Below are 15,005 nucleotides of genomic sequence, written 5' to 3' on the forward strand. Positions count from 1 at the left end.
GTAATTTTTTGTTTGAGGGGTTTGTGAAGCATCGACAGCCCTGGTGCATCATGGGTCTTTGCAGTTTTACTCTTTAAGGATACAATGTTTAGCACTGAAACATTCAAAGTATAAACCACCAGAAGAGACTTAAGGATCTGACAGACAACACTATTGTTTCAAAGGGGGAGTGCAAAGAGAAGTACAGCGCATGTCGCGGTGCAGCGCATGTCGCGGTGCAGCGCATGCCGCGGTGCAGCGCATGTCGCGGTGCAGCGCATGTCGCGGTGCTGCTGCTTAAATTATCTGTTCTGAGGTGGAAATTGTTTACTAATTTTTCTGAAGTATTTGATGAGACAAGAAAGGATTCAATTTGTACTTTTTAAAAAAAGTCTATATACTTGCCAGCTAATTGATATCCTTCTAAAATATGGTGATGAGATTACTATTAAGGTGCATCATAAACGTATTTTCAAATGTTGCATTTACCGTTGACTGTAATTGAGTGCCTCCAAACATTTTTAAGTTAGCTTTAAACCCCAAAGCATGCCACTGTCCAGGTACAGATTTTATTTTATTCAAACTGGTGGTTGAAGAGTTTTCTGAACTCTGATTCTGAGGTTGGCAATGCCACTGATGCCCGATGGGTCTCGACAAAATGTGAGCTCCCGCCTTAAGTCACCGCCTCGTATTGTAAATTTAGACCGGAAGGCTCGTCTCACCGAAGCCTTTCACCTAATTTCCATTGTATTCCCTGAGCTGTGCCTTCTCGTGGGTAAGAAAAAGCTGTTGATGCGCTTCTCCCAAAAAAAGAAATACTAAACAGTCCTCTGTCTTGGCACGCAGGATCTTGAAGGAGAATCCCATATCCATGAGGATCTCCCCTTCCCTCCTTCAACTCTAGAAAGATTCAAGATCAGTAGACCTCAGCGGGCAGAGACCCCCTCCCTAATGTCCAGCCTGTAGCAGTGCTTGCCCTGTCTTTCCCTCCTTTCTCTCTCACCTTGTTCCCGAGTGTTGTTTTGCTGTCGCTGGTGAGTCGCGTGGGTGTTTGAATGCTGCCGTTTGCTGTTTTTAAGGACCGCTAGCCCTGCCATGGGTTTACTGCAGCAGGACTTCATGCCTATGCTACAGCCCAGCTTTCCGACTCCCGACAGGTACCAGCCACCCCACAAGGCTGCTCATGGTGTGCTGTGTTTGTCACCGCCATGCAACTTCATTCATGCTTTCGGTGTATTTTACGTTACTGCTTTTTGGTACCTCATCTGATGTGATATTACTACATGCCTTATTTTCCATAAGCTTCCAGTCTGTGTGCTCGATTCATATCCACTATTTGGTGCATTAAAAAGTGATCTTTTGATTGTCATCGTTTCGATTTTGATAAGGTATATGGTATGTGACAAGGAGACCAAATACTGGTCGTTGGAGTCATCCTTCAGATGTTTTTGCAACATATTTCTTATTGTAAGGTATTAAAGCTGTGATTCCATCATAAAACAGGATCACCTGTGACTGTGGCAGATCTCTCCCTGAGCGCTTCCGAGGGCCCGCCCTTCGGTGGCTCCTCTCTTGTCACTCAGTGACAGTCATTGTAATTGTAATTCACATTTGTAGAGCGCGTTATCACCTTCAGGTCTCTAAGCGCTCTCTAAGCGCCATGAGAGAGAGCCCTACCCAACCCGTGAGGAGATGTTTGTTAGGTGGTGCCCCAGCCACAGACGGATCGCTGGTTGTGTTGAGCTGAGCTCCTTGGAATGGCTGCCCTCGAGGACACCTCTCGCCGCGTGCTCTGTCCTGCACTCCGGCGGGGCAGCCATTGCTGAGGGGAGCACACACCTATCACAGTGAGTAACTTTCATGGCATCTAAAAAGCCTGGACTTTGGACATGAACAGTTTTGTACAAACTCAGTGATGTTTGGACACAACACCTGGGCCATCGCCAAGGTGGTGCTTTCCTGATGATTTTAGTGTGTGTGCGCATATGTGTGTGTGTGGGGGAGGGTGGGGTGTGTGTTTGGGTGGGTGTGGGTGTGTGTGTGTGTGTGTGTGCATGTATGTATGTGTGCGTGTGTATACGTACACAGCACAGATGGTTGTATGCTAGTGTACCAAGAACAAAAATATTGTGAAGGTAAGTCCATTGCAGTGTCTGTCGCCAGTGTGATATGATTCCAAAGCACTTTTCACTGACAAAGAATACTTTCAATTTGCCTTTGACTTTTGACCCTATGAACAGATTTGCGTAAAATTGAGCAAATCACTAGTAGTCAGCTGTGGTGCTGCATTAACATTTGTGTGCAGATGCAAGGAGGTGAAAAAGTTAAGAGGTAAATGGGTCAAAAAGGACGTGATGTCCCATTTTAGCGCCCATAAGAAATTTTGCGCACACCCACACCTCAAGCAGCTGATCGGATTCACACAAAACTTGAGACGAATCTATAACTATTCCAAAAGCGTGCTTTTGTGGATGTTGGCTAAATCCATTGCATAGCTTTCGAGATTAACATTTTAAAAAGTTGCCTAGCAGCTTTAAAGAGTTAATTCTTTTGTGTATAGCTGCCATTTTAACTGGCTTAAAATTCATGTCAATCACATTACGATTTTTTAAAGAAATGTTTTTGGCTAGATAAGGGCTCAGAAATTTTTTGTTGCCATCTTGAAATTGACTCGCGTTTAGCGCTGTGGGAAAAGAATTGCATCTTGTCCTTGGCCTGTCCCCAGTGGAGTGATAAGATGTGCTCAGTGGTGTTGAAAATTCAAGTTCAACACCAGGATTTCTTTTTTTAAAACAGCATTCAGCTCCCAAGTCACACAAGATTAGTTTGGGAAACTTGGTTCTCGTTGCAGTGCCCACCCACTTTATGCCTGGTTTTGTAATTCGACTTTGACTGTGGTGTTCCGGGACACTGCTAACCAGGTTCCCAGTGACCGATCTCTTTCCTAAAACTGTACAACGATTGGCACAATTTCAGTTACCCAGGTAAGTCCCTGGCAAATGGTACTTCTGGTATCTAGGGCATTGGTACTGAAGAGGGTCTTTTACGGCTGCCACACCAGTTGTGCCACCCTCAGGGACCCCTCACCAAAACCGTGCACACTGCCATTGGAGGCTGCGTGTCTTGGTGCTGAGAAAACTGTGTCGACATGGTACACACACCCTGTATTCATGCAGTGTGTCAAGTAAGCATGTACATGAGTAACTGTGTGCACAGCTATCCGTTTAAAATTCGCAAATGTTTTAATTTTTCTTTTATATCAAATAAAATTTCAACAACTTGATCATCAGTTGATTTATCTTTCTATCTGAAAGAGACCATTAGTTATAGATTCCTTACCTTAGAAATACCCCCAGGTGTCAGACTGGATGCAGAGAATTGTTTACGTAGCAGTACCCTTGTGTGTCAGTAGGTGGCGTTGGTCAGTACTGCATCTGTCGTCAGCGTCGTGGTCGCCGGAATGACATTGTGGTGACTACTTAGACGCCAACCCTGCGCGCTGTCAGTTCTTCCTTTTCCGCGCCAGCCAGTGCAGATCCGGACAGAGTGTGCCCTTAGTCACTCTCTCGACTCCTGGTGCATGAGGGATATCTTAACCGTCGATCATGCTTCAAACCTTGTGACTCCTGTCATAAGTTGATGTCAGTGACCAATCCGCACCTCGTGTGCTTTTGGTGCCTGGAGCGCGACCACAGCCCGAAGTCGTGCTCTGACTGCCGGGTTTTAAACCCGAAGTCTTTGCGGGAGTGGTCCCGAAAGCTTTTGGATGCCCAGCAGTCCACTCCGCACCGCTTAAGGTCCCGTCGAGGGGAAGGTCGCGGGACCGGTCGTGGAGCCATCACCATTCATCATCGAAGTCTTCGCACTACTCAGGTATGTCGAAGCACAAGAAAAAGGGGAAAAAGCACTGTTGCTCTTCGCCTTCTCCCTGTCCGTCGTCTGACGCGGGACCCGGGGCATCGTCACTCTCCGGCTCCTTCCTTGGAGCCCACAGGGATAGCTCTGCGCTTCCCTCCCTTTCCCGGAGCGTCCCCTGCCCAGCTTTGTCAGTTCTACAAAGCACTGCACACCATTTCTGGGCAGCCCGACTCGGCAGCCGTGCTTTCGGGCCCCACGGACCCAGCAAGGTACCCTAGGCCTTCAATGACAGCAGCTCCATCCATGGTGCCGCAGGGAAGCCATGGATCCAGGCCTGCATCCGGATTGGTGTCGGTCGACCTCACGGTATCTTCCCCAGTGCCGATTCTAGTGATGACGCCCCCGGTGCTTGTTGTGCCCCCAACCGGCGTCGACCACAGCTTCACCCCCGATATGGACACAGAGCCAGACCTGCGTTATCCGACGTCGGCACCAGTACCGGAGGGTACTTTTGTCCCACTGTTCATTCCTGGCGTTACCTATCGCCCTGACTGGCAGCCAGAGGCGGGTGAGGAGGACGTTGAGGGGTCTGGTGACCCTCTAGCACACAAACTTGAGGAGCTGTACTGGTGAAAGGAGTTGGGTAATGCCAGTGGTTTGGATACCTCCCCAGACCGTGACATGTTGTCTCCCCCTACCGTGGCCACAGAGGAGTGAGCATCCTATGCTGTGGTGTTGCGTAGGGCGACTGAGGCCTTGGGCCTTGAGCTTCCGACGGTAGCAGTCAGGACTAACCTCCTGACTGAGGTGATTCAGCCGGCAGCCGCCTCTTCGGAGCCCCTGCTGCCTTTTAATGAGGGCCTCACAGACATCCTTCTGGGCACTTGGTCCAAGCTCAGCACAGGCGCTCTTGTAGATAGGATGATTGCCTGACGCCACCGCCCAGCCCTGGGCGACCCACTTTTCCTCTCCCAAAACCCTACCCCTGAGAGCTTGGTAGTACAAGCTTCTACCTCTAAATGTGTGTTTCCTACTGCTCCCCAAGATAAGGAATCAAAGAAGCTGGAACATCTTGGGAAGAGAGGTTATCTTGAGAAGATGTTTTCATCCACCAGCTTACCACTGTGGTTGGTGAACACTGGATGTCTCTTGGACTGTTACACCCACTCTGTGTGGGACACGGTCGCGCAAGTGATGCCACAGTGCCCGGAGGAGGCCCAGGCCATACACTCCTGTGTGGTTGCAGAGGGTAGAGACGCAGCAAAGTTCACCATCCACTATGGGCTGGATACCACCGACTCTCTGGGTAGAACTATTTCTACATCCGTAACACTGAGGCGCTACGCCTGGCTGAGATCCACTGGCTTGATGGCCGTCGCCTGTTCGGCTACAAGGCGGACAATACGCTTGAGCGCTTCAAGGACTCTAGGGCTACGGCCATATCCTCGGGGCTCGCTGCCACCTCTTGTCCTATGCAGTCTGCCTTTCGCCCCTTTCATAGCTGCGGAAGGGGTGCCTCACCACGTTCCACCCAGGGCCACAGGCCTGTGCAAGTTACTCAACCTCTGCGCGGCAGTGGGACCCAGTGCTGGGGGTCTGGGCCCAGCAGGCGGGCCAGTCCCCCAATGCCCCCTCTGCAGCAGCCTTCAAGCCTTTCTAGTCCAACCTTTCAGAGCCACCACCTGCCAGTGGGCGGCAAGATCCTCCATCTCCTCACCCACTGGTGCATCATCACGTCCGACAGGTGAGTTTTGCAAATAGTCCGAAGGGGCTACTCCCTTCCATTCAAGACTATCCCTCCCCACATGCCACCTACACTCCATCGCATGTCGGAGGATCACCTGGCCCTTTTCCGTCAGGAAGTTGTGAGTCTCTTGGCAAAGGGTGCCATCGAACGCATCCCTGTGCCAGAAGTAGGTCGTGGTTGTTGCTCCCACTACTTCTTGGTACTCCAAAAGGACAAAGGCCTGTGTCCTATTTTAGACCTCAGAAACGTCAACCGCTTCCTCCACAAGGAGAAGTTCAAAAAAGATTTTCCTAGGATAAAGAATCAACACATTGAAGGCGAGAGCCTTCCCCACCCTCGAGGATCAAACCAAAGACAGAGCATGCGTGCTCTACTGCAGGGGTCAGTCTCTGACAGTGAGAGCTGTGGGGTAAACGATGGCCTGATGGATTCCACTCATCCCACATGCAAGACCACGTCGAGAATGGATCCAGAGCCAGTGCACACGGGCAACGGGGAGTTGGGGAATGTCTAGTGGCTGTAAGAATGCAGGAGGAGGGTGACATGTGGAATGAGGCCAACATAACCGTGAGCAGACTGTTCACACCGCCAGCTTCAAAAGTGGCAATCAGTAAAGATGCGTCCCACACGGTATGAAGCGCGCACATGGGGAAACTAAAAGTCAGAGGGCTATGGAAGGCGGAGGAATCTATCCAGCACATAAATATCCTGTAACTAAAGATGGTCTTTCTGGCCCTAAAGGCCTTCCAGACAGGGGTAAAGGTAAGGACCGTGCTTATCCAGATGGACAACACAACCACAATTCTCTACCTAAACAAGCAGAGTGGAACATGGTCGCATTTTTGTCCAAACTGGCCCTAGAGATCTAGGAAATGGGCCTTCCAGAGAGAAATAACCCAATAGCGATAAGCCTCCCAGGCGTAGACAACGGAGACGCAGACAGACAAAGCAGACCAGAATCCATCTCACAAGAATGAGAACTGAAATAGCTACTGCTGCAAGATATTTCTCACCTGTGTGGTACCCCAGACAATGAAAATTTCCAAACTTCACATCCAGGCACCCACACCGCCGATCCTAGGGGAATTCTCTGTCTATATACTGGTGAAGGGAATTTGCATACCCCTTTCCACCAATTCCCCTCAGACCTCGAGTGATCAGCAAGTGCAAGAGGTCTCAGATGACGTCGATCCTCGTCGCACCAGAATGGGCAACACAAGCCTGGTCCTTGGACCTGGTGGAAATGGTGCAAGAAAATGTAAAAAAGAAAAAGGTACCATAAACTCACGACCTCCTGTCCATCCAGGGAGGATCCAACAGGCACGCAGCCTGAGCCTAGCGGCCTGTCTCCTGAGGAGATAGTTTACACACTTGAAGCTACCTAAACCATCCATTGACATCCACAACGAGGCTAGAAGGACAAGCCCATGGAGGTGCTACACAGCAACATGGCAGCGGTATGTTCTGTGGTGCACAGAAAAGAGAATGTTTCACGTCAGAATAGGGGAGACCACAGTGATCAGATATCTCACGTACCTGCTAGATAACGTACTGCATATGCCTCACTGCACATACACTTGGCGACAGTAGTAGCCCACACAGGGAGGCACTTGGAGAGAAGCCTCTTCACAGCAGCACTAATTAAGAGGTTTCTAGGGGGAACACAAATTACAGCTCCACCCAGGTCAACACTGATGCCAATGTGGAACCTCAACCGGGTATTGACGCAACTTATGAGTTCACCATTTGATCCACTGCAGAGGGCGAACTACAGTTCTTAAACTTGAAGACCGCCTTCCTGATTGCCATCACGTCATTGCGCAGGGTGAATCCTTTTCCAAAATAAGATTTTTGTTGGTGGGGGACCTTGAGAAGACGGTGAGAGGAGCAGACTAAACATGTGGGATCATATCTAAAAATTCGAGAATTCAGAGAAGAGGGAGTATTCGAACATCCTGTATAAAACTTTGACGTGCACTCTTGCACATATGGAAAGCCAGTGAAGGTTTCTTAAACGCAGCTTAGCTCTAGGAAAGTGCAGAGCTGAAGAAAGTAATTCAGCCATGGGATGGTGAAGGATAGGAAGTACTGCACAAGAGTTTTGTTTTTGCCCGACGTCGGCGTATGAGTGCAGAAATCGTATCTGTCCTGCTTCTTGAGGGAGAAGGGTGATACGAGGTTTGGGTTTGCACATATTGTCTCGTATTGTAATTGCATTTATATATCGCTTAGTACCCCTGACGAGGCGTCCAATCGCTTTTTCGGCGAGTAGCACGCCACTCCGGAACCAATAAAGAATTAGTGTTGAATTAGTAGAGTGAAATATGAAAGTCATTTGAGTGGTGGATAGGTTAGTCAGTTATTTGGATTGAGAAGGATAGCAGAGGGATAGAAGAGGGAAAAAAAGTTTGCATTTATGTAGTACGAGGGAAGAGTTTAGAAAGGCTTGTTTAGGGGGATTGGTATAGTATAGAGGTGTCCGATGATGCAAAGAGGGGTAGCGTAGGGAAGAGTCTAGAAAAGGTTATTTTGGGGATCTTAGTAGTGGTTCGGGTTTTGGGAAGAATGAGAGAGTGGATGTAGAGGATGTATTGATAGAGGTATAGGGTGAGAAATAGGGTAGTGCATGGGAAAGAGTAGTAGAAAGAGGTTTGAGATGACTCAGGGTTGAGGTAGAGGATATATTGAGAGAGGTATAGGGCGAGACATAGGGTTTTTGCATTGTATGCTTTTTAAGAGAAAAGTAATACATCTATAGGTCCAAGTACATGGAAGGTGTATAGATGCATTAAGTAGTTAAGTATGCGTAGATTAAATATGCATTAGATAAACCCTGCTTTTCAAGTGTTGTACTTAAAAGTTTATTTATTTAAAAAACCATAATTATTCTATATGTTTATACAAAGCAAAACACATATATAGGTACATGTCGAGTCGGGTAAGCCAATCGACACTGACGAGATTATTCAGTCTATTAAGACTCCTCGATCGGGGGAAAGCTCCAGGACCAGACGAGTTTCCTATTGCCTTTTATAAAACGTTTACTTCTTCAATAATTAAATATCTTAAAAATATTTGACAATTATGTTCTTTCTGTCAGGGTTTCGGGTACGACTGCAAAGGCTGCTATTGTAATCGTATCAAAAGAAGGTAAGGATCATTCTAATCCAAAGCCCTTCCGTCCCAATTTCTTATTAAATATGGAACCAAAAATGTTTGCAAACATTTTAGCAAATCGTCTAGAATGTCACATTCCTAATCTCATCCATGATTCCCAACCAGGTTTTGTCAAGGGTAGGCGTGCTAGGCACAACTTTTGTACGTTCTGTCACATTTTATAAAAAGCCAAACTTTCCTCATTGCCGGCAATTGCCCTTGACACTAATCAGGCATTCAACAAAGTTTTTTGGCCTTTTTTTATCAATCTGTGTTAGAATCTCATAACCATGGTAATTCTTTGATTAATATGGTTATGGCTCTATATGCACAACCTAAAGCTAATATTAGGATTAATGGCACAGCGTCCTCTTTTTTTAATCTCTGCCAAGGTACTAGACAAGGGTGTCCACTTTCACCCCTTCTTTCTCTCCTATGATTGATCCACTTCTTTGTTTGCATAATCTGAACCCGGAGATTAAGGGGTTTCAATTTGGAACGCATATACTTAAAAGGGCTGCTTACGCCGCCGATGTACTTATGTTTCGGAAGATATTGAATCAGCGATTCCTTCTATTTCTAATCTTATAGATTTTTCTGTCGTTTCTTGATATGCTCTTAACAAAGAGAAAACAGAAATGTTCCCTCTAAATCCTTTGCGTTTTCCTTCTCACCGGGGTGATTCAGGTTTTAATGGCAATCTGCTCGCGTTAAATATCTGGGCATCTGGTTCTGGAAAGATCCTTCAGATACTTCTACTTATAATGAATCCCACGTAATAAATAAAGTCAGGGATCTTTTGTTCTCGTGGTCTCCTAAATATATTTCTTGGTGGGGTAGGGTCCAAACTCTTCAAATGATGATCACCCCGATCCTTAATGTTTTATCTTCTATGCGACCTATAAAGCGTTCTTCCTCGAGATCGATGTAATCACTTTCAGATTCCGGTCGAATGATAAGAGAGCCAGAATTGCTTCCAAATATCGTAGGAACCCTTCGATATTGGGAGGCTGTAACCTCCCAGATTGAACCTATATCAGATTTATATTTTGGCGGCTCAGGGAGCAATTTTGGTTCTTACCAGAATCCAAACCTACACCTCCTTGGATTCATATTGAACGAGAATTCTGCGCTCCCTTTTACAATCTTTCTTTGCTCACAGCCCTCAAAACTTACTTTAGTATACTCTCAGCAAATTATATCTCATACGGTTAGTGCCTTGAAATATATGATAAGAAAGTTTCAAAACCTGTTCATAAATCAAGATGGTCATCTTTATGGTTTAATCCTAAACTTCTTACTGACATCCTAGCACAGCTCTCTCGTGGGCCGCCATGGGTATCAGTCTGGTGAAAGACCAATATGATCCTCTTCCTTTTTCTTTACTAGCCAACAAATATAATCTTAGTAACATGGATTTTTATTCTTTTTTTAAGCTAAAAGTCGAACTTTCTAAGATAACCCTTCCCACAGATCTGGTTATTGTCTCACTTCTTTCTATGTGGGTACACTCGGGCCATACCGCTTCTAAAATGTATGCATTTTTATCGGCTCCACTGCCTACACAATCCACAATTACTTGTGTTAAATGGTCTCACCATTTTCAAGACCATATTTTTAAATCTATTTCACAGGATACCTGGCAACTGATTGGGAAATGATCAGTTCGTAACAAAATTGCTCCTTCACTGATCCAATCTAAATTCTTCACAGTGAATCTTACACTGGACTCCTGCTCGCTTGCACAAGATGATGTTACGAGATAGCGATCTTTGTTGGAATTGCAATTTAGTACCAGGCACCCATCAACATATGTTCTTGAATGTACACTATTAAACTCCTTTTGGGGCCCGATACAAAACCATTCATCACTAATCTTTAATTCACCTATAGTTCTCTCTTTTGAAGTATGATTTTGCTGGGTCTTTGGGTTATGGTTACCCCTTTACCTCTTGATATTACGGATATGGAGCTCTTAGGTTTGCTTTTATCCATTGCTGTTAAAATTTTACTCACAGAGTGGAGATCTTTTCATCTTCTTTCTTACCGCACCTGGTGGGCGTGGGTTTCATATCTTCGTGGAGCACATAATTCCAGTCATCTGTAGAAGTCGTCTATAGAAGGTGCAGGAAGAGGTGAGCGCAGAGTCTTGGGTTCCGATCTTCAGTTTGGAGTCAAACTAGTCTGCCAAACTTTTTACTGTATTAATTGTTGCTGGAAAAGGTCCAGAAGTCTATGTCCAGAGTTGTGACCAGGGGAATGATTGCCACCTGTGACTAGGACTTCTGTCTTGTTGAGCTTAATTGCCAACTAGTTGGTATCATCCACAAATTCTAATTTCTAATTTAAAATACTTCTAGAGCGCAGCGTACACCTTGCGGTTTCTTGGCGCTAGGGGGATCAGCAACTGAGGGGGAAAAGACCAGGGAGAGATGAAGGGGATATTTGAGGGAGTTTATGTGGGGAAGGCCTGGCTGAAGAGGAACGTTTTCAGATCTCTGCGAAAGGGGAGATACTGAGTGGCAGAGCGGAGGTGACCTTTTCTAAGTCTCCCATAGTTGGATTAGAATGTTTTTTATTTGGACAACAAGCCGTCTGGGTATCATCTGCACACGCATCGAAATGGACACAAAAATGTCTACCGAAGGTGAAGAGAGGTTGTACAAGTGTCTTAGGCAGGCTGACCGGATGAATCCCTGAGGGATGTATGTCTTTACTGATAGTAGCTGAAGGGGACAAACAACGGTCAAGAGATACTTTTTAAGTTCTATTTTCCACAACAGAGAGAATCCTTTCCAGGCAGGTTCCCAGTTTAGATGTTGTGGTCGGCAGTGTCTGCTGCTGCGGTGTGGCCAAGCAAAGTGAGGTCCCTGGCAGCGTATGCATCTGCTGCCGCGAGGTGTCTGTAGCTTCAATCATGGCTGAAGCCTCGCTTCTCTAAGGGAAAAACCCAACTCATGCATCAGCTAGAATTATGTGGTGTTCTAAACAGGTGGCAGATTGTTTATCCGCATACATTTCCTTACATGTGCCGATTCCTCGAAGCAAGGTAACGCATCTACAACTGGAAATGAGTTCAGGTTCTCGTTTAGGAGCGGTTTTATTACTCTTTGTTTATGTTCTGAAGCGGATACGCAGATCAAGAATCTTTCTAATCAGCTCAGATAGAGGGGGCTTTCGTGTAGCATCTTCAGCGGCAGAAGAGCTCAACGGGAACTGCATTTGCATCCATTGATGCGCTTATTTTACATTTTTAATTCACCCATAGAGTTTTTATAGAAAGTAGATCGATCTGAATCTGGAACGCCTGTGGGAATGCGGGGGTTCTGATAAAAAGAGAGGACTTTGACAGAATACTAACTCCAATCTGGCTGATCCTCTCGATGTAGAATGTGTTCAGATCATTGCATATGTTTGAGAAGGACTGATAGAAGAAGGCGAATTAGAAACGTGCTATTGTTCATTCTCAACTTAAAAAAACATTATTTCTGTTTGCAAGTGCCCGCTAGGATGTGGTTCGAGTATAATTCCCTGTGGGCAGATGAATTTGGTAATCTGGTTTGAGATCCGAATTGCTAGGTGTCCTTAATTTGCACTCGACTTATCTGGTAACTGCAAACCTGGTGTGAACCAGGGGAGACGGTCTCGCTTTCACAGATGAAGTAACCTCCGGACCAGCTTCAGCAGTTGCTGGTACTGCTCAAGAACAGTAGGACGAGTAGTTGGCTCTAGGGCTGGAGATCTTGATTGATATGGAAGAGTCGCCTCTAGGTTCAGTGAGCTCAGTACTGGAAGTACTGAGTGCTATGAGGCAAAGATAGACCAATGGTACTGCCACCCTTGAGGAATCTATAGAACTATGGTTTTGACTTATAGAACTACAGTACTTCTGCTGCTACGAGTATTGAGCTCCATCGGTCGACAGCAGACCTGTGGTACAGCCACGGAGACTAAAGACCTACAGTACATCCTCTTATGTGACTACTGATCTCTGAGGAGACTATAGACCTACCGCACTGCTACGTCTGCGAGTACTGAGCGCTTTGAGGTGATGATAGACATAAGATACTTCTACCTCTGCAAGTACCGAGCTTTATGAGGCAGGGATAGACCAATGGTACTGCCACCTCTGAGGAAACGTCTGTCACTATGAGTACCGAGCTCTATCAGGCAACAGTAGACCTATGTTACTGCCACCTCTGAGGAAGCGTCTGCCACTATGAGTATCGAGCTCTATCAGGCAACAGTAGACCTATGGTACTGCCACTTCTGTGAGTACTGAATCTTGAGGTGAGGATAACCTGCAGTTCTGCCCGCTCGACTGCTGCGGATCTCTCACGTGATGATAGACCTAGGTACTGCCACCTCTGGTTGTCATAGGTAGCAGGTCATGGCTCCATAGCTCTGAAGTTCTTGGAGTTCCTTTTTTCAGCTGAGAAAAATGAAGATCATAAAAAACTGCAAATAGCTAGATTTTCCATGCAAAGCACAGATAAGTAACATGCTCTTCCTAAGATGCAAATAAATTGAGATGCTTTATTAGCATGTCCACCTTTAACTATCGTGCCACTAAAAATCCTGACTCTTATCCAATTACCACTGTTAAGAAGATCTGTAATCGAGGAGTCTGCGTCGCACATCTGCATCTTGTGAGTGTGTTTGGGCAAGAGCTTGTCTCATGAAGATCAATACATTGTGATGAACGGTTTAACTGATCTCTCAATATATCTGATTATCTGATTCAAAACTTTAAAACACAGGCCCTTTGCTTTGCCATTTCACACAAATATCATTTGACGCTTGCTTTAAACGTGACTCGTGATCAAAGGGATAAATTACAAACATGGGAACTACCGGTCAGTCAGTTTTACACTGTCCTATGCATTGTCCATAAACCTCTGCTGAGGTCAAAATAAAATGCAAAAAACATCTGAAGGATGACAACATGGCGACAAGGTAGCCAGGATGTGTTTTTTTAATTTAGCGATACATCATCAATGCCGCAGCCTTCTCTTCAGCAGGCCACTGGCCTTGTTGCTGTGCAAAGCAATTTTAACTGTGAATATCAAAGATGAGGATGCACAGCCAGCACATGTGAGCGCCGCAACCTGGGGACCTCACATAAAAAACCCTCCCTTCAACTCAGGCTAGTGATAACTGGAATAAATGTGTGTGTATTTTATTTTCCCAATTTTCACTTTTGTGGTAGAATGTTGGGTGTATCACGCTCAAACCCTTCATGTAGTTAGTGATAAACACCGCTTGCGTCATCTTGAAGCATCATCACATCGCTGCATTAGAGGTTTAACAATTGTTAACATGTTTTCTTGGTTGAGGCTCATCTTACATCCTTCATGTTCATTGTAAAGTGTTCTCTTTTCGTTGTTGTTTGAGCATTACACGTACATGAAGCTCTTCTAGGAGAGCCTGGCATGAGCCCCAGGGTGTCTTTCCATGGATTTATGGTTATTAAAGATCAAAGACGTTAGTAGTAAAAGAAAGGCATGTATGTTCTTGTATTTCCGCTCATCATTTGCTACTCTTTACTGCAGGCATCACACAGTCACACGCGGTATCACCAAGGGGGTGAAGGAGGACTTCCGCCTGGCCATGGAGCGGCAGGTGTCGCGCTGCGGCGAGAACCTCATGACCGTGCTGCACCGCTTCTGCATCAACGAAAAGATCCTGCTGCTCCAGTCTTTGGTCTGACCCTAACGGAGCAGGCAGTCCGCTGTTTCAGACGTTGTTTCTACTATAAAAGGGCATGAGTGACGATTAGCTATCCCAAACTTTCACCTGACGGAGCATGTGTGGTGGTATTGTTAAAGAGGCCATGTTCTCCTGGAGTATGTGTGTGTCTATCTGAATTAAAAGGTGTTATCTGTCAGTAAGTACTTGTAAATGTCAAGTTATGGTTAATTTTTCAATAAAAATCAAATGGAATATTTTCAGTGTTGTGAATTATTCTCCTACAGTTTTTGGACTGTTTGGGTATGATTGTCTGTGTTCTGCTCACTCATCAGGATGTTGGAACTCCCCCCCCCCCCGCCCCCCCCAAAAAAAGGGTAAATGAGTTTGCATCTCGATTCATGAAGGCAGTGATTAAGTTTTCTTACAGATTGCTGAATCTAGAGGGATCGAAGTGAGTTGATTGGGGCTTCAGACTTTTGTCGTGGAGTCACTTCAGATTTAGCTGATGCCAAGAGCTGCAGATATGTTGCTAAATAAGATTTACCCTAAGTCAGTGGAGTTCCACCATTTGTTG

At 45.9% G+C, this 15,005-nt stretch overlaps 1 protein-coding gene across 2 annotated transcripts in view; it reads left to right on the forward strand.

The window, feature by feature from the left end:
• INTS10 (integrator complex subunit 10) overlaps window positions 1-14,683 on the forward strand; it is a 216,223-nt gene extending 201,540 nt beyond the window's left edge. Inside the window, exons 17-18 of one of the 2 annotated variants that reach the window (XM_086959984.1) lie at window positions 1,059-1,136; window positions 14,293-14,683. In XM_086959984.1, the coding sequence (XP_086816110.1) occupies window positions 1,059-1,136; window positions 14,293-14,449 (235 nt within the window). In that variant the 3' untranslated portion in view covers window positions 14,450-14,683. The remainder of the gene's footprint in view (window positions 1-1,058; window positions 1,137-14,292) is intronic. The other variant, XM_086959985.1, reaches the window with a different exon arrangement.
• Window positions 14,684-15,005: the final 322 nt, after the last annotated feature.

Source organism: Lissotriton vulgaris, chromosome 3_1, assembly GCF_964263255.1.
Source record: "Lissotriton vulgaris chromosome 3_1, aLisVul1.2, whole genome shotgun sequence".
NCBI lineage: Eukaryota > Metazoa > Chordata > Amphibia > Caudata > Salamandridae > Lissotriton > Lissotriton vulgaris.